General features: G+C 38.7%; 1 protein-coding gene across 2 annotated transcripts; it reads right to left on the bottom strand.

Moving 5' to 3' along the window:
• Window positions 1-178: 178 nt before the first annotated feature.
• On the bottom strand, window positions 179-10,682 carry LOC104599653 (nuclear transcription factor Y subunit C-2-like). Of its 2 annotated transcripts, none has more exons than XM_010262271.3 (2): window positions 10,524-10,682; window positions 179-1,398 (listed from the first exon to the last, which is right to left on the bottom strand). In XM_010262271.3, the coding sequence occupies exon 2, from the start codon at window positions 1,319-1,321 to the stop codon at window positions 503-505; it is 819 nt and encodes a 272-aa protein (XP_010260573.1). In that variant the 5' UTR covers window positions 1,322-1,398; window positions 10,524-10,682; the 3' UTR covers window positions 179-502. The 2 variants fall into 2 exon arrangements, with proteins under 2 accessions (XP_010260573.1, XP_088747485.1); XM_088891359.1 differs by lacking the exon at window positions 10,524-10,682 and adding an exon at window positions 10,494-10,516.
• Window positions 10,683-22,609: the final 11,927 nt, after the last annotated feature.

The following is a 22,609-nucleotide window of genomic DNA, read 5'->3' as shown; positions in this document are numbered from 1 at the left end:
CCCAATCAGGGATTCATGAAAGGCCCACACCGTGCAGGTCTCCCAGTGTACAGCTCTCTCCTGGATCGATTAAACAGGACTTGATTCATCAATCAACAAAACTGTAGCCAATTCTGCCCAAAGCTTTCCAGAGATGGCAACAAGGGATCTTGATAACACAAAAATCAACAGGTTGATCTACAATAAACTTCTATGACCACTGATGATGTGTAGTCACATTGATAATGGATTAATACAAGTGCAATAGTTGCTCATTCTACTCTTCACGTCACTAAAAGACCATGAGAGCAGACGATATAGTTCCCCCTCCCTCCAAACTTTCTAAAATCGCCCCACTCACTTTTGATACTGTCATAAATACTAGTGATACAATTATAGTATGGTAGATACAACCAGGATTTATCAAGAACCTTTTACCATTAAATCCACAATAAAACAGTGCTAGTCAATACAGCAACCACCAGGTATTGAAACTCCCATATGACCCTTACCTTAACTTCCATCAGGCATCATTTTGCTGCTGTTGAGACTGTTGAGATTGTTGATGCTGAGGTTGAGGTTGTGGCCATGGCATGTATGCCACGGGGGGGCGAGGCTGTTGGGCAGCATAGAGTGCTGCTGCGGCTTGATCCACTGGTTTCCCCATTATCATCCCAGGGGCTCCGACCTGGTGTGGTGGAGGGACATAGTAGTATGGGATAGAGTCAGCTGGTGCACCCACTGCTGGTACAGCTGCTCGGGGGATCCCAAGGCCCTCCTCCTTTAACTCATCCCTTGGGACGATATCAACCAAAAAGTCAAATATGTCTGTCCTTGTAATGGCTGCAGCAATGTCATTCTTCTGCAGTGTCCTCCGCTTGTTCTCCTCTGTGTGGATCCATGAGCGCAATGTCAACTCCAAGATGAACATCTCACATGCTTTTGCAAATACAACTGGAGCTTCTGCTGATATCATTCGTACATCCTCATCAGCCTTCATTATCTTCTTGATCCTAGCAAGTGGAAGGCTATGGTTTTTGAAGTCGGTCGTTTGCTCAATCTCCTGGATCTGGTTCGCCCAGAAAACCTGAAGTTGCTGTTGTTGTTGCTGCTGCTGTTGGTGGTGAAAGTGCTGGGCCTGCTGGTATGCAAGCTGATGCTGGGAAGCAGAAAACGTAGTTGCTGGCTGAGTTGCTGAAGGAACAGCTACTGCAGGAGTACCAGATGCCACCATTGCAGAACTCTGGTAGGTAGGGGAAGTATAAGTTATTTGGGCTGCACTTGTTACAGCTCCAGCTGAAGGCTGCTGCTGTGACTGCTGTTGCTGTCCAGATTGATCCATGGATTACTTCTACTTCCTTTGCCCAGTTCAACTTCGCTCCCTCATCACATGACTGGAGAAATTCCACACAGTATGGGCTGAAAGAAGATACCAACATGATATATCAATATTGAAACTTAATGAGATGCCTTAACTGAGCATGCCCCTGGCATTTGTTGAGGTTGGTCAATTCAATTAAGAAACCAACCAATCAGCACCAAAACAAATTTGTTTTTGCAATCAAGCAGGACCTAAGACATATAGAACATTGCACGAATCATTGGACACTAGAGATACTTTGTATGGTAACTTTTGGACCACTTTCTTTTATGTGTAATGCTCTTCAATAACGTGGGTAACTCAGGCTTAAAGGTGGAGGTTCGAAATCCTTGATTGGATCATAGCATCCACTAAAGTTAATGATGCAATCAGCAATACAAGGATATGAAAAACCATACTCAGGAGTCAGGATTAACCGTGTAGACATAATGACCTGGTTCTGAGCAGAGATGAGGAAACATATTTCAGGTGATTATCCATTCTTTTTTGGCCATGAAAACCAGAGAAGTGTCTGGTGATCAAGAAAAATAGAGATTTCTACTTATCCCTATCGTCATTTGCCAAAAACAAAACTACTAGGTTTTTTAAGGGTCTGGTTCAAGAATAAAAAAAAGTTGGTAGAAAGAACCACGAAATAGGAATCAAAAGTATATCAGACAAGGATGAACAAGGTAATATATTCAAGGTCAAACATAATATATACGTGTACAGAGTATGTTCAATATGGGAAACATTTTTGGATTTATAAATAATAGCAATTGTTTGCTAGTCCAACAACAATGTTAAACTCATAGGCATTGACCTAACCCTTCGGCTAATAGGGTTCCCTTTTGTGTGCATACTTTTCTCTAATTCTTAAAAGAAGTTCTTGTTATTAAATGAAAAATAATTCTTGCAAATTAGCAGAGCAACTTTCAGTTAGCATTTAACCAAAGCAACGTCATGCTTTGACGTTGTGTTGTCCTTTGGTTTTTTATTGTTAATATTGGACTTTATTGTTTATGAAGGAAGAATGTTATGTACAATGCAATCGACTCCCTTTGTTGGGTTGGCCTTTACCACCTAGCCCTCCCTTTGATTTTAAAAACAACTTTTACAAATAGCTTTCATTTGTTACCTCCCAATATATTTGTTCCCTATTTGCCCCTTGTTTTGAAAGTGACTCAGCCACACAATAACCATCTTCCTTGCTGTTTCCTTGATTTCTTTGAGTGTATGCCTGTGCTGCCATGTTCCTTGAGCATCATTTTTTAACCAGCCCATTACAGTATTGGAACTTCCCTCCATGATTATATTCTTCATATTCAGTCTTTTGCCCATATTCAGTCAAGATACTGCTAGCATCTTAACTCTTCTAGATCCCCAGCACCAATGGGTACTGAAAATATTACTTATCACAACCCCATGGCTGTCTCTAAATACACCTGCAATGCCTAGATTCCTGAAACAGCACTCATCAAAATTTAGTTCAATCTGATTCCAAGCCAATGGAATCCACTCCTTCTGTATAATGGTCCTCCTAGAAGATGAACAAGCTAACTAAGGATATCGTTCTTCATGTAAGGTGCAAAGATGTCCAAGGTTTTCTATGATTGCTTCTTTTGACAGCTTCTTCTCATTAAAAATTATTGCATTTCTTTCTTCCCAAATGAACCAAACAAATCCCTGGTACACCTCCACATTATCTTTCCTCTTCTCTTGGGTGGATTAAAGAGTAACGCCAAAGAACAAAAGATGCTGTAATTGAATCCATTGCAGTAAAGATGGCACACCAGGTTAAGATATTGGACACATTATCTAACTTTCAGGTCAACAATATCATTAGAAGATGGGAGTAGGTGGCTGCTTCATCTACAACCGGGGCAAGGATTACTGTTTATTGGCATCTACCTGGAAGATACCAAATAAAGCTTACTTTGATGGGTGTGGGTAGATTTGGTATCACCCTAGCAATGTATTCTGGCCCTATAAGTGTTGGAAACTTCATTAAAGCTGAATTGCTAGTAGCATTGCAAGGCTTTAGGTTGGCAAGAACCTTAAAGAAATATGCTAGTGGGAGGGTACTCGAGAGTGGAGGTGAATTGGCTAAATGGGACAAGGACAAGAGCATAGGCAGTACTGGCAAATATTAAGGGAAATCAAGAATCTACAATCTAGAAAGGGGGAACTATCACGATTACATGGGTACAAAGATTAGCCAATGGGTTGGCTGACACTTGAGAAAAACAAGGAGTACATTGGGAGCAGTTGTTCTAGCCTTCTAGGGACTATTAAATGCAGAATGGAAGTAAAAACTAAGATTTTGTCGCTGGAGGTGCTTTAGCCATTTCTAAAAAGGGTACAGGGCAGATTGTAAATACCAACTCTTTTATTCAAATTAAATAAGACCTTCAGTTATCCATCAAAAAAACACAAATGAGGACAAAAAATGTTATTCACATCTCTGTGTGAGGACCATCTGCAATAAAAGAGAGCTAGTAACCAATCCCAAATACTGGAGGTGAGGGGCAGGATAGGAGATTAGCAGATGGAATGTAGTTTTCCCATTTGTATCATACGGAAAGAAACATCTTTGTGCTGATAGATACCAGTTAGGCCTTCTCTTTTGCAAGGCTTCACATATTTTAATTTTGAAAAGGAATACCCTCCAATATAACTCCTGAATGAAGGAGGTAGGGGGGAGTTGATCCAAGCCAGATGGATCTAATAGGAAAATCCTACGAGGAGATGGGGAAATTGAGAAGCCAAAGATCTCCTGAGTGAAGCACAAGAGAAGGAACCCAAAGAAGTGGCAGTCCAAATTTTAAAATCAGGTTTAGAGATTTTAAAATCCAGGGAAATGGATAGAAGAGAAGGAACCCAAAGAACTTTTGCACAGAGGAACTAATCATTTAAAGGTTTGTCCCCTTGCCAACATTTGCCATTATGGGATACGAACCTAACCTTTTTTTTTTTTTGCACAAAGTGGTTGCTCTCAGACTCAAACCTATTTGGTAGCAAACAGGCCCTCCCAAATTTCATTCTAAACCTACCTACCAAATTTCATTGAAAAATTCTAATCCTAGACCTGTTTTCCTCAATTTGAAGCCTTCCACAATTAGTGGACCAACCAGAACTTTTGCAATTAAGCTCTATTAACACTTCTTAGCCTAACCAATCTCTAATCTTACTACTTACATTTTTTTCCTGAACTCTATTCCAGTCAACCAATACCTTTTAGACTTGGATAATAATCATTGCCTGAATGCTAGATAAAAGAAACTACAAACCTGAGGACACCCAAAGCCCCAACTCACAACCAGCCCAATACTATCAAATATAAAATTACCATCTTGCATAATAAAAACCCAATATAATCGCTTGTCTCTCCTATTATAGCAGTATTATTCATAGCAAAGATTCTATTCTATTGTAAAAGATTTCACAAGATATTTGACCATCCTTCCAATATTGACCCCCAACCACCAATGCAAAGTACTTGCACAAGATGCACAAAAAACCTCAATTACTAGTAACAGCCTAGATGAAAAAATATTGACAAGGAGCAAGTCATCTTGGAGACCATCCCAACCAAGTTAGATCATAAATTTTGAATCTTGTAGGGCTGCAACCTGAGAAGGCCCAACCCAAGCATTTGCATGGGTTAGGGTTGAATTTTTGGGCTTACACCTTGATACTAATAACAGCCTAGATAGAGAAGATTAGACAAGATGCAAGTAATGTAGGAGCCATCCTTACCAAGTTACACACAAACACCTCAGTTACTATGGATTCAGATTGTTGACATGGAAGGGAAAGGAGATCCAAACAACAAATACTCTTCATTTATATAACATGTTCATCATCTGATGCATATATTCCACTGTAAAAGATTCAAAATACCATTACCAATATTTGCTACAATTGGAAATTCCTTCATCTCAAATTTATGCTCATACTGATCTATGTTGATATTCAACAGAATTCTCATCCTCTATTGAAAATTTCTTTCTTCCTCACTTGGTCTTGAAATATCTAGAGCTTTCATATGCATGTTTCAATTTTTTTTTCATCATTTATACTAGGGATGATCATGGACCATGCCAGGCCAGGCTTGGACCAGGTTTTTCAGGGATATAAGAGACTTTTAAGCTTTCCCAAGCCCAACCCAGCTCGTACCCTGAGCCAGGTTGGGCTTTCCATCCTAAGATCTTAGGTACCAACCCCAGCTTGCATTATGTGTGGGCTCAATGCTGACCTGGGCCAGGCTTGGAAGAAAACATTTGCCCTGGCCTAGAAATTTCCAAGACAGGCCAAGCCAAGCAATGTGGGCCCGAGCAAAAACGAGCATCCCTAATTTATATGCATGCCTCAAATTGATTGTCAAAATTGAACTGATAGTACAATTACATACAACTGGGCAAGATTGTGAGCAACTTCAATCACAAGGTTAATGTGAAAATCACCTAAAAGAGGGCTTGTAAAGGTGGAAACAATAAGACACAATAATAAAGTAATTACTTGGAACAGAGAAATACTTGATTAGGAATTTAATATAAGAATAACTTGAAGAGGAAAATCTCAAAATCTAATGCTTTTATGATGGAAAATTTACAATATAAGGAAGAGGACAACTTCAGATATGGAAAATTTGCATCTCATCTTAATTCAATAAGTTAAACAATATGACATTTTCCCCTTTAAATAACTTCAGATATGGAAAACTAAGACCTTGACTAGGATCAAGGTCTTAATGGAATCTCAGCAATAAGGATCATGGAATCAAAAAAGACAAATGAGAGTGACTCTTATAAAGAACTATTCAATTCAATAAGTTAAGCAATATGACATTTTCCCCTTTAAATAAGAATATAGACCTAGAAATCGGATCATATAGTTATCCTTGTTGGCTACAACTAATACTCCTGAAGTACAGAAAGAAGTGAAACTCATCATCATCCAAGCCTTATCCCAAGTTTATGGGGTCGGCAACATGAATCCTGCCTTGCTATTACATTCTGTTTAATGTCATATGTATTGTTAAATTATGGGCATTTAAATAATTTCTAATTACTTTGACCCATGTTCTTTTTGGTTTACTCCTAGCCCTTCTAGCCCTTTCAACTTGCAATAGATCAATTCTTCTTCTTTTTTTCCTGATCAATAACAAAAGCTTTCATTAAATTGATATAAATATTAATTACAAGGAGGAGAGATAAACTATCTTAACTCCCCGGGCAGGGTCAAGAGTCCCCAGAAAAATAATAAAACAGAATTACAAAAGAGCCCAGAACATAGATTCCCAAAGCTCCCCTTGCTTGGCCAACCCATCAGCAAAAGAGTTAGCGGATCTCTTCACCCAACTGTATGTTACTTCCATATCTTTAGCCAGGCACTTGAAGTTTTTCTTTTCATTGCTATAGTTCCACAACCCAGTTTTGTCTTATTTCAGCCACCCTACTACCACCTCCAAATCACCTTCAACCACAAGCCTCCTTATATTCAATTCCTTTGCCCTTCGGACTCCTTCCAATACTGCAAGAATCTCAGTCCTGAGGGAATCACCTACACCTATTGAGCCTGAGAACATGGCTGAAACATTCCCATTCTCATCCCTGAATACCCCTGATACCAGATTGCCCTGGGTTCCCTCTACTACTGCCATCAAGGTTCAGCTTTATATAACCAGTAGGGGGAGGGGTCCAAGAAGGACTTAGCCCAGTTCTAACCCAGGCAGAGCTAGCAATCTCTTCCCACTTTCTCAGCAATTCATCTAGAGTGAAATCAGTAAATAAAGCTGAGGACTTTAGTCAGTGTGCCGCCCTTAAGTGCAACGGATCAATTCTTCTTACAGGTCCTAACTTCTAATTTCAACTGAATACTTGTAAACTTATAACTTCTGACATACATGTAAATTAATAACAATGTAGGTTTAAGTATGACGAAAATATAAACTATTCCGACCACTTAAATAAACACATAACCTTTAGATCTTTTTTTTTTTTTTTTGATAAATGAGAGTAGTTTTATTAATTAAATTAAAGAAAGTACAATCAGCCTAGGAGGAGGCATGAGATGTTACCTCCCCCATAACCTTTAGATCTTATAAAAGAAATTTATGTTTTTTATTGGTAACAGAAAACATTTATTGATTGTGGATAAGGAATCTGTAATGTACAGAAGTATCAAACAACCCAAGATATTAGGCTGGGAAAAATCCACCTAAACCAAAATTTTAATTTACATTATAAGCAACTCCAAAACAATTGCCCATGTTTACCCCTTGCTTGCCTGTGGCTATTCCATTTACCGGTCCTTGAGTGCAAGAGAAAGTGGCATCCGTTGCATTGACCAAACTCCACATGGCTAGATATTCTTTCTTCAGCCAGCCTACAACTACCTAGCATTCCCTTCTACCATCAAATTCAAGCATTTAAATGTCCTAGACAACCTTACATTCAAGAGTTGTATATTAAAATCAGATTATGTAACCAAACGAAGGTTTCAAACTTTACATTTAATGTAAGTTTTGCCACCATGGAAGAGGAATTAGCACATTAAGATCAAAAGAAAATCTAAGGAAACATAATGGAAACACTAAAGTTTAGAATGGAATTTAAGAAAATGAAATTACCATGCATGATGTATGGCACTCAGCATTATAACTGAAAGGAAATCATTTAAATAGAACAGGATTAATAACAAGTAGCATATACTGTCATGCCTGTTTGAAATAGAGATCCATGTTATACAGAAATAAATGGTCCACAACCTGCCAAAGACTAGGACTGTATCCAGTCTACCCCTCCCAAGACCCCAGATAGATGGGACCAACATTGGGTAATAGCCTTAAATAACAAAGAAAGCCAAACTGTTAAGACACAAATAAGGGGAACAGAGGGACAAGTGTACAAGAAAAGGCAACATCAGCCTTTAAGTAATGTAACTGACAGCCAACCACTCGAACAAACTAAATAACAAACTGGACAAGTGGAGAGGCTGATATAACAGAATTGTAACGGAAGTATTGTAAATAAGGGAAGGAAGCCAGAAGAGGAGGTATTGATTTTGGGAATTCAGTCTCTCTCTCTCTCTCTCTCTCTCTCTCTCTCTCGTTTCAGGAGGCAGGCTTCCTTGAAAAGCCCTGAGTTAGGCAGTTACCTAACACACACCCTAAAACTATGAAAGTATAGCTAATAACAACTTCCAAGCAGATGATTTTACATGCTCACATAAGCCTAAAAGTCTTTACTCAAGCTTATACAAATTGACATGATATAAAGAGGATGCAAGTAACGAAGCCACACGACAATTTAGATACAAGGAGCTATAAATCATTTGTCAGATTTTCCATCAATAGATCTCTGAGAAAGAGCAGAGTTGAAATCCTTACTTCATAACCTTAAACCAATACCCATAGTTGTCAAGGCAATAGGCAATTCTAGGGGACAGTGGAAAACCTAGTTGCCTAGGCACCTAGGCAAAATGGTTTGACAAAAAAGACCACTAAATTTTAGGTCAGCTTCTCTTTCTTTCTCTCTCCCCTCAAATCCTCAGGTATTTAATGTTTTACCATAAAATAAAACATTAGTACATATATATATTAAGATTTATCAACAAACATACTAATAAGATGCACCCATGGTAATAATAACTATCCACCTTGTAATTTTTCCCATTAGGCATGTGCTTAATCATTTCAATGGGTGTTTTTTAATAAAACTCAAGGTGTTTAGACTAAGCACCCACCCCCCACAAGGCCACCTTGTCACCTAGCACCACCTTCACAACTATGCCAAACACATCAGTTGTTGTAGAGCAGATAGAGGTCACAGAAGGTTCATAGGTTGTTATTGGCTGGTTCAGAGATAATTCTAAGGGAACTTGGATGTACTGTCATCATATTATCAGAATAAAGTTATTAACACAAGTTCCATTTTCCATCCTATACATTATAAATTCATTTGATCCGGTCACTGACCAAAAGAAATTTGAGGTACTATTAATTTCACTAGAATATAATCAAACCATTTAGGACATCGTATGCATACTGATAGGTGGGATGAATCCTGACCATGGATTGATGCCAAATCAACAGGCAGGATGTGGTTTAGGGGGGGGGGGGGGGGGGGGGGGTACTAGTAGACTATGGGGGCTGTAATTTCAGAATTCTGCACTGGGCTGCAGTGTATTTCATTTTAAAGTAAGATACGTTTATGGATATTCACCATCACTTTAAAAAATCATCTAGGATGGCAGCAATAACGCTGCTAGATAGCCATAAGATTAGGAGTTGCACATAAATGGATAATATATCCCTGCATGCTTGAACAGGAACTTGAATATAATATTCTGTAGCTCTTTTCTCCATAGAAGTAAACTTTTTTTTTTATCCTTATGCGTAGAAGCAAACTTTATAGATCAACCCTTCAAAGACCTCATATAAAATCGTAGGATCATCCTTCAAGTAATCCAGCAAAATTCAAGGGGGGAAATCTTTGGTTGTTTCTAAGTTCTCTTAACCAAAAAGAAGACATTTAGTGGTTCTTGTATTAAATTAATAGAAGGAAACAAAGCAAGCAACAAAGTTCAATTAATCAACTTGGCAGAACCCTACAAAACTCAGAAAATAAAGCATGCACAGAATAATTCCACTAGAACAGGTTACAAGAGATAACATGAAAGGGTCCTAGAAAATGCTGTGTTAGAATTGAAAATAGACCTACTGATCAAAAAAAAATGAAAATAGGCCTTATGGCCTCTTGCATGCTCCCTTAGAAACCCGGCTACGACTATAGAATAAATGAGTTATATAGAAATCACCAAATAAAATAAAATTCTGTAGCTTTGAAAGTTCTCAGTTCACCACCACTAGAACCCAACTACCCCAAGCCATTACAAATCAAAACCAAGACAAGATTCAAAATAAATGACTGTCAGAGTTAAAAAAAAAAAATTAAGAGAAAAGTGGACAGGAACCATGCTGCACTCAATTTAATTAAAGTTAGAATCCAAAGCAAAGCACTGTAAACAAAACCCTAGAAAGTAGAAACACATGCACATGTGTAGTGTCAACACGTTAAAGGAAGAAAAATAAAAAAAAAAAAACAAGCCAAACCAAACACCATGCGAAATTCCAGAAACAAAAGAGTACCATGCGATATTCCATACACCATTGACTTACCGAAGCTTGCCCCGAGCTCTCCAATGGAGAAAACCCTAAGGAGAAAGAAGAGAGAGAAAGAGAGAGAGAGAGAAAGAGAGGAAGAGGTGTGGAGGGAGAGTTCTAGAGAAAGACAGAGGTGGAAAGCTTTTGAATTTAGAGTCGGACGGAGGGGAGGAGGAAGTTGCAGGGAATCGGGTACTTAGGCCACGTGTCGTATAGAGAGGAGTGCTGACAGAAGAGAGTACTGTACTAAGATTTCCACGTGGACGAATCTCAATGGCTCTTTTTCATGAAAAAAGATGCTCCGTTTTTTAGACAGGTTGCCGTAAATGTCTCTAAACATACGGAGGGGAAAAGGACATGACTCATTAGAGTTCAGTGGCATTTTGGTGAAAATGGGTAGAGCGTAAGGGTGATTTAGTCTTTCCATATCTTTGCTAGTATTACCACGTGCAAGGTGTGTGGCTCAGCTGAGCGAGACACTGCGGACTAGGCCACGTGCAAAATGTACTCTGATCTTTCTGGTATTGGGAACTGTGAGGTCCTCACATGCATATCTCACCATGCATTGGGAACATCTTCCATTCTCCCGTGTATAATAACGTATAAATACGGGCCAATGCATGGTGAGATATGTCTGTGAGTTAAGGCGCCCTGTGTCATGAGCACATCGGGTCTCATCTTTCTGTTCAATTCTGGGTCCCATGAACCACTTCACGTGGACCATACACGCGACAGCTTTAGATTCCAGCCAGGAGAAGTTCTTCAACAGCTGGACCACCGCAGGAAAAATATTTAAGAGATATTATTTTCAACGACCTTATAAATTATGATTTTGAATTCAGTATATAAATTTTTAGTTATTATTAGAGGTGTAAAGTGGGTCATGCCAAGCCGGCATGGTATGGCTCGTGGGTGGCCTATGTAAAGTGCGGGTCGTGCTGTCCTGGCCCACGGGCCATTATGGGCTAGACCCGTGGACCGAGCTTTGGGTCAGGTTGGACTGTACATTGGGCCAAAGTTATTTATTTAAAAAATTGATAAAAAAACTTAAAATTTTAATTTTATATGAATTTTGTGTTTACAATTGCTTATATATACAATAATTAAATAAGTTAGTATAATAAAATTAAAAAATATATATTTATTTTATTAATATATTATATATTATTATATAATTATAATTATATAATATTATATAAATATATATAAAATATATATATATGGATCGTGCTAGGTCGAGCTACGGGTTGGATCATGCCGGCCCATGGACCTAAAACCCCAGGCCCAACACGGCCCACAGACCATTATACCGAACCATGCCGGGCTTATTCAAATTCGTATCTGGCCACAGGCAATATGACCCGATTTACACCTTTAATTATTACACATAAGGGTTCACGTTTTAGTGCCCGTTTGAGAGGGCTGAACGAGCGGAGGGACTCCTCGCCTTTCGAAGTCGCGATGGAGATGATCTTGTGTTTATTATCCAATCATCCCGACAGCCTCGAAAGCATTAGAATCAGCTTAACTGAATCTTCACCTCAGCCAGTCAGCCCTCCCAAATGGGCCCTCGTTAGAAGAATTGCCAGCCGAACCACCCTAAGGTTTTTCTTGTGACCCGGCGTGGACTGAATTGTTGGACCGTCTTACCCACAACCCAATGTTCCCAGTACCTATATGGATTAGTGGACCAATCCGATCGGATAAGAAATCCGGTGATCTGAATTCGATAAAAATCCATCAAATTTCTAAAACTATGATTTGATTTGGTTATCTTATTAGATATCTGATAAGATTTGAATTGTAAATAAAAAAGTTGATGATATAATATAAAAAATATATTATAATATATAATATAAACATATGATACAACCTAAAGTCCAAGCTACGACGAAGAGGATAGTTGTGACCAAGGTTTTTAAAATCAATCTAAATAACGAATCGGTCATATTGAATGGCTCATTCTAGAAAAAAATAAAAATGGTCAAAATTGTTGAACAGTTTGAACGGTTCAACTTCTTGGGCCAGCGATTTATTGACTAAATCAATGTTTTTTAGCAAAATTCGGCTTTGAAGGAAAACGAAATCAATCACCTAACCGGTTCCCAATTTTTCCGGTCTGACCATCCAATCCAATCCGGTTTTGAAAACCATGATTGTAACAAGGAAATCCCTTATTGCCATGAGACCTTGGCAATTATCAGCTTTCCGCAGTCAAACTCCCAAAGTGCAATGACTAAAGAGCCGACCACCTAGCAAATACCTCGTTGATCCCTTGACGCCCATATTGCTCTCTAGATTCCACCAACCACCCGTTTCCATTTTGATCTTAAGCTTGCTTGATTTATCAATAACCCCTTTGTTTAGTTATTTTGGGCTATTGATTAAGCATCAATATTTGTATTACTCTTCTCTTGTCACTATGTAAACAAGATCAAGCTTTGAATTGAACAATTCTTGATTTTGAATACTAAGAGCCTATTTGGTTCTTTGGAATAGGGGTTTGGAATAAGAACTGAAATGGATTATTCCAATTTAAATTGTTTGGTTGGGCGGAATTGGAATCCCATTGATGGATCAAGGAACGAGTTATCATTCACACAAGGCAGCTTAATGCGTGATGAACCAAGTAAAGTTTGGGGCAAAGAAATCTCGTTCTCATTCCTAATGGATGATTTTAAGGTAAAGGGTGATGATTTTAGACAAAATTAGGTATTAGAGGTGTCCTTATGGGGGACTAGGAATTATGAGGGCTCGAGGTCTCTTCCCCCTTCTCGCGTGTGAAGGAGGAGAAGGTGGAAGGAGGGGGGTCATGGCTATAAATACCCCTCAGCAGATGTAACCAAGGACATATGTGAATGGTAGGTGAAAGGGGTTAAAGAAAATTAGAAATGCTTATTATTCATGTTATGAGGAAAACATGCCTCCCTCGGGTCAAATTAAGCCAGGCCTGACCCGGTCCTTACACAAGAGAAAGAGTGCCCAAGGTGGTCGTTGTTGTAGAAGAGCTAGATTGGGTTGTCACTTCCGGTTCTGGTTCCCAAGTGGCCTCTTAGATCCTGTCATGTGCGCCAAGTAGGATCGAACCCTGACATAGCAATATTATTTGAAAATAAATTTTAAAAAAAATAAATTTACAATATAAATTATTTTAAACTAGGAAATTTACTATATATATAACCTGGTCAAGTTGAAAAATTATTAAACCAAAGCTAACCAAAAATATTAAAAAACCAACCAGCTCGGGTCGAGTTGGTCGGATTGGCCAGTTTCATCAATTTGATGAACAACCACACTTGAGCCTTTTCGCTTTATTCACATCTCGGTCAATGACTGACATAGGTAAATGCACTTATTCAATCAAGTGTTTCTTTGGAAACACTTATTTAGATAAGAGCACTATCCAATGTTCTTTATTCCCTAGGTATAGGTGTACAATGACTAATTTCTCAAAAAAGTGACATTATTGAAGGGACAATATTCTTCCATCAAGTATTAGCAATTTTTTGTGCATACAGATAAGTAATTTATCCAAGTCTGAGCAATGTATTATTTCCCCAGATAATGGGACCCACTAAAACAAAAAAAAAAAAGAACGTGAGTTTATTTCTTGTCCATGGATCCTAATACCCTATCATGCATTTAAATTTAGAGTAAATTGTGGCAAAGAAACTCCCTCCAAATTCAAGGGCAAGTGTCATCTATGTGCAAGTGTGATTACAAATGCAGAAAATAATACATTTGTAAATGCATAATTTCATGGATGCCCCACATATATTGATGCATGTGCACGGATATAGGCCGACATCATCATCAATATCTAAGATTAATCCCAACTATATGAGGACAACCACAAGAATCCTATTTTCCCATACTGATGTAGGTGCATTCGGCTGGCCTATACAAGGTTGACGTGTGTCAAATGGAGGACACCCACATAGGCTAACCATGAGGATGCTCAGAGTTACCTGACGAAGACTAGGCAGATCCAATCGTAGGGCGCCGTGTGTGGCAGAACATCTCGCCAGGCCCTCATATGGCTCGCATTTGGACCATCCGAATCCAACTACCCCTTGGCAGCTCCGGCTATAAATGCAAGGCACCCCCCACAAGGTAAGGGATGGGAATGCACTTGAAACCTTTGTGATCTCTAGTGTTCTCCCACTCAGGACTTAGGGCTATCTGAGACCTTGTCTGGACCCCCTCGGCTCCAAACTCTTCACTTACCTCGTGTACGTACTAACTTGATCGTCAGAGTCCTCGCCTCGGGTAACCACCCGAGGCCTCTGACACCCTCTCCCTTGCAAGTTCGTCATTGTGGGAACAACACCTCGTCCTCCCTCGAACACCCTTCTCGGTACAAGCCCTCGGCTTCTATAGTACCCGAAGGAGCAATACGCCTCGGCCACCAGTCCTCGGCCTTGGCTTATCCCCTCGGGATCCTCAAAGCCTTCGGCCTTCCCTCGAAGCTTGGGAGTGAAATTACTTTGTTGCCCTCAGCCAAACCAAGCATCAACAATTGGTACAGTCCATGGGAACTATTGCTAAGGCGATCCCTCAAAACACTACAAACTCGAGATCTCTTAAAGTTTCAAACACCACAGTATGAAGGGCCAAGAACCCCCAGAACCTGGTCGCGAGCAAACAATTCCAAGCCACTCTCGACTGCCTGGAATACCTCACGCAACGCGTGGAACAAGCCACCCCCAGGTAGGAGGTCCCTCCCGAGGCGACCGCCCCATCGGGGTGTCGAAGGGTCAACGTGAGCATGTCAAGCCCCAAAGGGCCGAGTCCGCCGAGTCTGGCAGTAGCCAACCCGCCACGCCCAACCGAAGGGGGGAAGAACTAGTGTGGTCCGAAGACAACCGCCAACCTTCTAAGCAACATCATCGTCGCTAGAGGGATAACCCTTGGGATGAGGGTGGATACATCAGCCGTCGTAGCACCCACTCAAGGATCGAGGGCCGATGTCACGCCTCTCCCACGTCGGTCTCAGACCTCCGCGACATCCTAAACGACCGCCACGCTAGACGGGAGGCGCGAGGTCTTGTCTTAGAGCATTCTGAAGTTCATGTGGATCCCCACCATGCCCGCGAAGATAAAGACGGGTGGCAAGCCCCACCCAACCTCGGATTGCTAAGTTGTGAGCCAAGTTCAGGGTCGTCAACAACGAGCTCCGCCAAATCCGAGAAAGCCAAGTTGACGCCTCAGCCGACCAAAGCAATCCGACAGGGAGAATGGATGCCTTTACCCCAAATATCATCTCTGAGCCTCTCCCCCAACACTTTAAGGCCCCTACATTGGAAATGTACGACAGGACCTCGGACCCTGATGACCACCTAGTGAGCTTCAGAGCGCACATGATACTTTACGAGTATTCTGATGCCTTGACGTGTCGGACTTTCCAAGCCACCTCCAGAGGAGCCGCCCGTCGTTGGTTCTTCGGCCTCGACTCATCTCCTCGGGACCCTCAAAGCCTTCAGCCTTCCCACGAAGCTTCAAAGTAAAATTACTTTGTTTCCCTCGGCCAAACCGAGCATCAACAAATACCATTTTATCTTATACCAGATGCCTTATTAAATTATGAGTGATTAAATCACTTCTTACTATTTCAATATATGTCGTTGTGGTATTCTTCTAGCCCATTCAACTTGCAAAAAATCATTTCTTCTTATGGATGTTGTACATGGTTTAAAATATGATGTTTGAAAAGAAAAAAGCTTTGAAAAAATACTTCTGAAAATTGGTATTCGATGTTGCACAATCTGGGCACTCCTACCTGGCTGTGACTTGGCTTCTAACTGGGACTGGCGGCACCTGAGAGGAAGAAGAAGGTGAAGGATTCCCAGGCAGTTCTCCCGGTGGGAACACTCCAATGGCTAAGTTAGAACTGGAGAAATCCCAAAGGACGAACAGACAAGGCAGGGGTGGCGGGTGCAGGCTGCTACTGCAGGGTCGGGGTCCTTTTATACCGGAGGTCGGTCACATCAGGCATAACCGCCACTGCCCTAACCATTACTGACAGGGCAGGGGTGGCGGGTGCAGGCTGCTACTGCAGGGCACAGACTCATCAGGCATGCCATGCCTTTCAGAGACGGCAGGTAGAGCGCCGCCTGGCAAGGGATCCGAGCACTGCCACCGGATCCGGTAGGTACGAATGTCAAGCAAGCACCGATGTTAGGCAGATCTCCCTGCAGTCCTCCGAGCTACTGTGCACTGAACCACCTAGGGCAGGTTTGCCTTGCACCGAGGTGTCGTAGTACATCGAGGTGCCCGCACTGGAGGCGAGCCTTAAGCAAGTACAAGCAGAAGTTTCGAAGGTGTTGTCCCGAGGTGTTTCTCCCTCAAGACAGCCAAAAGTTGGGGTGCTTCCTTCTTAGGAAGGGAGAGCTTGGAGTCCCTTAGGAGGAGCTCGGATCGCAAGAGTCGCTCGGGTCCCTTTGCATGGGGGAGCTCGAGGTGCTCTACCCTCAGGTTCGGGGCGAGCTGGGCCTTGCTTCTCGATGAGCTGTCACACCCGCTGAGTCGTTTGGCCGAGCCTCGGCAAGCTCATTGCGCCAAGTGGTGGCCAGGCTATCACGCTGAATTGTCACTTATGCCAGGTCATGTCCACGTGTCCCCGTGCTACGAGGTCGGGCCAAAACACCCTACATCAGTATTCTTTTTTTTTTTTTTTGCTTTATCTCATATCTAAATGTCGAGAATGTTAAGCTGACATCTAAATGTTGAATGCTCAATATGATTACTTTACAATTTTGCCCCCCATAATTGATTATGAGAATAAACATTTATGGTGATTATAATTAATATTAATAAATCAACATTAATCACTATTTTTATAAGAAAATTAATATTAAAAGCAATAATAATAAAATACTAATAAAGATAATAATCATTAAATAAAGAACAATAAAATTCATAAAATAATAAAAATAATAGTTAAAATAATTCCAAGATAACTAAACATTATTAAATAAGAAAATAATAATAAATTATTATTTAATAATAAATAATTAATTAAATAAGACCATAATTAAACAAATAATATATACAATAATTAAAATAATGGTTCAAAATGATTAAACGATTAAGTAAAAATACCAACAATAATTTAAAAATAAAGTAATTAGATAAACTTATAAAATAATCATAAATATTTTTTTTAATTAAAAATAATTAAAGAATAACAATAATGTGGTTATTGTTATAATAAATATTATTATGCTTATAAATAATATTTTATTATTATTAAAGTAATATTTTAATAAAGTTTTAGTATAGTAAGAGGTATTAAAAGAAAAACCTATTGCCTGATCTTTTGACTTTAAGGCATTAGAGGTTGAAAGCAAAACAAAAGAACAAGGCTAGTCTACTTTGTCTCATTTTATCTTCTATTAGAGCTACACCTAGGTTCTAAAGATTTCATTTCTGACCCTATGCTTCTTGCTTTTTTTCCTTCATCTATATCATTATAAGCATTTCTGTCACACATATTTTTTGGTTGTCCCACACTTTGCACCATACAACATTGAATATTGCAAACCTTACAACTATTTTATAAAATTTTATTTTTAACAAGTGGTATTCTCTAATCACATAACACTCATCCCACCATTTTGCCCATCCCACTCTAAATCTATGTGCAATTCCTCCTTAATTAATCTCCCCTAGGGATGGCAATTTCTACCCTACTCGGCGAGTACTTGCCCCAACAGGGAGGGTTTTTTGTTTGAAAAAAGAATTTTGGTGGGGATGGATAAGGTATGTTATTAGGCTAAACCCAACCTACATATCGTTGAAACACGTGAAATTATGTATTAGGTGTTGAGTTTAATGATATTTTAAATTTTATGTGAAGATAATTTATAATTTAGATGGTTTTTGCATGATTTAATCAAATGATTGGAAAACTTGATGTTTATTCATGTTACTTGTTTATTGCTTAGATACGAGTTATGGACCCAACCGACCTACCCTACTTGCCCATCCTCAAATGTAGGAAGGGTATAGTTAGGTAGGGTTTTGCATTTTCATGTACGGGGGAGAGATTGGATTTTGAAGATCCAACCCGCTATAGGTTTTGGGGAGGGTACGGATTGGGAGGTCTAGAGAGGCAAGTAGGGTCTAGAATTTATAAAACCCCACCTTGAACCTATCCCATTGCCATCCCTAATCTTCCCCTTGTTATGAATTATCAAATAAAGTTGACAAAAAAAGGCTGCATTAACTTCTTTGGTTTCCAATCCTAAAAGTGCCCTAATTTGCACTCCTATTGTTTTCAAATTTACATAGCATGTATATGTTTTAGTCCTACTTATTCTAAACATTGTTAATTTTTAAAGGCTTAAGCCTTGAGGCTTGAGCAGATTTTGCCTCAAGGCTTAAAACTCACAACTTTGGAGTAAGGCTTAAGCCTTTGTCAAAATAAGGAGTAAGCATCAAGTGGAAGAAGACTTCAATAATTATGGGTCAAATAAAAAGAGTAAAAAATAAAAAAACCAATATCTATTAGGTCCCATTCGCTTTTTGGTAAGTTACTTACCCGGGTAAATACATTTACACAGGTAAGTGTTTCCCAGGAAAGACTTACTCGAGTAAGTGCATTTACTCATGTTCTTTTATTTTCCATGCAAACAAGACAATGACCATTTTAGCCGTAAAAACCCATTATTAGAAGGGGTATTTTTGTCCCATTCAAGTATTGGCAACTTTCCCCCAAGGTGGGAAAGTTATTTACCCACCTAAGATGGGTATCACTTACCATACCCAGGAAAATAAACTTTCCCTGGTCCCCACATAAATCTGAAAAAAGAACATGAGATTCTTGGTCAATGGGAATCAAAATCCCATTGACCAACTTTCCCCCCTCTCAAAATCCAGAAAAAGAACCCCCCTTAATTTCTATTATGATGTATTGGTTTGAAAGAAAGGGTGGGGAAAGGAAGGTTAAAGTTGTTTATTTTCTTTCTAATTTTTGGAGGACCACCAATCTAATATTCATTATTATATGGATGATTCTTTCTATGTTTTCTTTCTTCTAAATTGGTTATTTGAATAATTTTAAAACCTTGCATTTTGAAACACGAATATATAAAATGTTTATAGTTGTTAGTTGATTAATTATTGCATATGAGTGTCTATTTTATGGATATTTGCACCTTCCATCATTCTAACTTGTTATTTTATATGTTATTTTTATCATTTATAAACTTTAATTAATTTTCTTAGTTTTTCAGGCTTACACCTCACCTAGGTCATTTCACCTCAATTACATTTAATTTAATCATTCAATAAATTCATCAATCAATAATACAAAGTCACCAACAAATAACATTCATGCATCATGTGACTTCTTCCTGAATTTGTTTAGTTAATTTATGATAATTAATACAATTGACATTGCACTTATATAGGTGCTAGTAAGATAAACTTAAACCTAAAAATAAATAATGTACATTGTAAAGTGTAACCCATGACCTATTGTTTGGGTCAAGGGGGCGATGGTTTAACTACCAAAATCAATGGGTTTAAGAGTAAAGGCGGGTGAGGAGTTAATCCAAACCAAAATCACAACCAGGTGGTGGGTTGAATAGTCCAATTACAATAGGTTGAAACACAAGTTTGACAATGTGAATTGTTTTGTTTTTCAATTTGCACTTCCTTTTCTCACTCTATCTCCTTTCTATTTCATGTATTCTCTCTCCCCGTTTTCTCTCTCTCATGTTTGTTCTCTTCACTTCTTCCAATTTCTCTCCTCTTTATCTTCCTCTCCCCCCCCCCTCTCTCTCTCAAATTTATCTCCACTTTTCTCTCTCACCAACCCTCTTTCTCCCTCCCATCGCCTCTCTCTCTCCAATGTCTCTATTCTCTCCACTGTCTTTCATGTGTTTCTTGCTTCTCTCCTCGTCCTCCTCCTCTTCTTCTATTTTTTTCTCTCTCTATTTTTTTAATGAATTTTATTTTTTTTTTGGAGAAAATCAATGATGCCAAAAGAATATCATACCAAAAAGGCTTTAACCAATCAAAACCTCCCATGAATTTTAATAAAACTCACTTGATTGGTTCTTACTTTTATGATACCAATTGATTGGTTATAAGTGCTTCCGGCATCATAATCGAACCCTTTTTTGTGTTTGTGTCGAACCAACCAATTAAGGAGATGTGGCAATACAGAAAACACATAAAATATTCTGTTTTCTCAATAATATTTATTTCCATAATTTCAAATGCTCAAATGGGTCAACATAGGTGGATAAGATTGGATCTTACTTATCTTTTTTGTCAAAAAAATATTGAGTCCAATTACTCATTTACCCCACATCCATGGTAGTATGTCATGCCAAGAACGTTTCCAATAGCACCTAACACAACAGCCAAAGGTTTTCTTGGATTACAACCCATCTATATACAAAATATATAGATCATCAATTGATGTGGGTGTTTGATAGATGTATTAGTCTTCAAACTGCGCTCAATCCATCCATTTGCCACTCCTTAGCACAGTCAAAGTATCGATCGATACACCTAATACGCACAAACATGTGTACGTATCATGTGTTTCTATACCAAATAACTTTTTCCCTAAAACTGATTAGGGTGTCTGGTCTTAGGCCTGTCTACCCCCTAAAAGTAATCAAATTAAATAGGGAGAATGATGATTCAGCCCAGGGTCAGAATTTGTAGGCTCAAAATACATTTAGGGTAGGTGCCAGTTCGGAATTGATACTAATTCACAAACGAATATGGATACATAGAATGTGGGTTTTTGACCTTTTGAATCTTTATAGTTCTGCAGTGAAAATCAGAAATCTGCATTAGGCCTGTCCGTACTTCTCCGAATTAAATATAAAATATAATATAATATGTTTGATAATGTATGTATTGTATCAAAATTTTAAAGCTTAAGGACGACTAGATTATCCAAATAAAAAGAATATTTGTGGGGCATCTCTCTCATTTTCCTTATAAATTGGATGGGTTGAATCTTCTTTATCCTTAAAAATTCTTTTGAGTGGAAACTGCATAAAGAAAGGAGGTTGGTACATAGCGTCTGCTTAACGCATGTACTCCATCATCCCGGCATTATCCACATGGTGGACTCCACACTTATGTATCCTGTTAAGTTTATGAACCCTAGAAGACAAAATTATTGTGACTTCACTATAAGGTTAGGGAAGGGGAAAGAAAACAAAAAGAATAAGATTTAGGGATTTTTTAATTATTATATAGTAAAAGATTTTTGGCATTAAAATATATATTTTAGTAGGCAAGGTGCCTTGTTTGTATGCTTTTTAAGTTTTTGTCCCTTTAAGTTCAGTTTGTTTGTCGTTAAAATCCAAAATATTGATACATCTCGATACGCCGGAAGAGCTGCATCTATACTTTGAATAGTGTGACTTTTTAGTTTTTTTTTTTTATTTAGAGAGGGGCTCATTTTTATATATTTTAAAACCTCTTAAAATATGTGTATGAGCCTACAAAATATATGATGTATCCCCCGTATCAGATGTATCATATCGAAATTTCAAACTTTTTACCGTGAAATTTTCATTTTATTTGCATTCGTGTAAATGCAAGGGTGTGAAAGTGTATTGAATACAAAATCTGGTTTTCTTTTACTTCAGATTTGACTTTGCTTATTTGTCTGTGAAAAGCAAAATTCTATGATCCCCCATTTTATGTAAAGGAGAATGGAGGAAGGAGGAAGGCTAATTAAGAGGTAAGAGGCAAAATTAGAAGCGCAAATCATAATTAAATAAGAAAAATAAAATGAATAAAAATCTAAAACGAGTACAAAATTTATATCTGATTCAAATTTGCATTGCAAACAAACAGAACTAGGATTTTTCGAAACATGGATGACGACATTTCGTTCAATTCTGCTCAGGCCAGAAACAAAGCATCACTTATTTATTATAAATATTTGTAGACCCATATATTTATATTGAATATAATACAATATTATTTAGTAGTAGGCCCCCAAATATGGCCAGGCCCAATTTCCAAACTTGTATTTCCGGCCAAGGGTGTGGGCCCCAGCCAGTTGTTAGGCCCATTCTATGCCAATTATAATACGTATTAAGGCCTCACTCATTTTCATT

The sequence above is a fragment of the Nelumbo nucifera genome, chromosome 7, assembly GCF_055504915.1.
Source record: "Nelumbo nucifera cultivar China Antique chromosome 7, China Antique-T2T, whole genome shotgun sequence".
Taxonomy (NCBI): domain Eukaryota; kingdom Viridiplantae; phylum Streptophyta; class Magnoliopsida; order Proteales; family Nelumbonaceae; genus Nelumbo; species Nelumbo nucifera.
Note: the sequence above shows the minus strand (reverse complement) of the source record. Positions and strands in the feature narration are given on the sequence as shown.

Excerpts from the sequence above, each read along its gene's own strand:
- LOC104599653 (XM_010262271.3), bottom strand. The coding sequence starts at position 1,321 with ATGGATCAATCTGGACAGCAACAGCAGTCACAGCAGCAGCCTTCAGCT.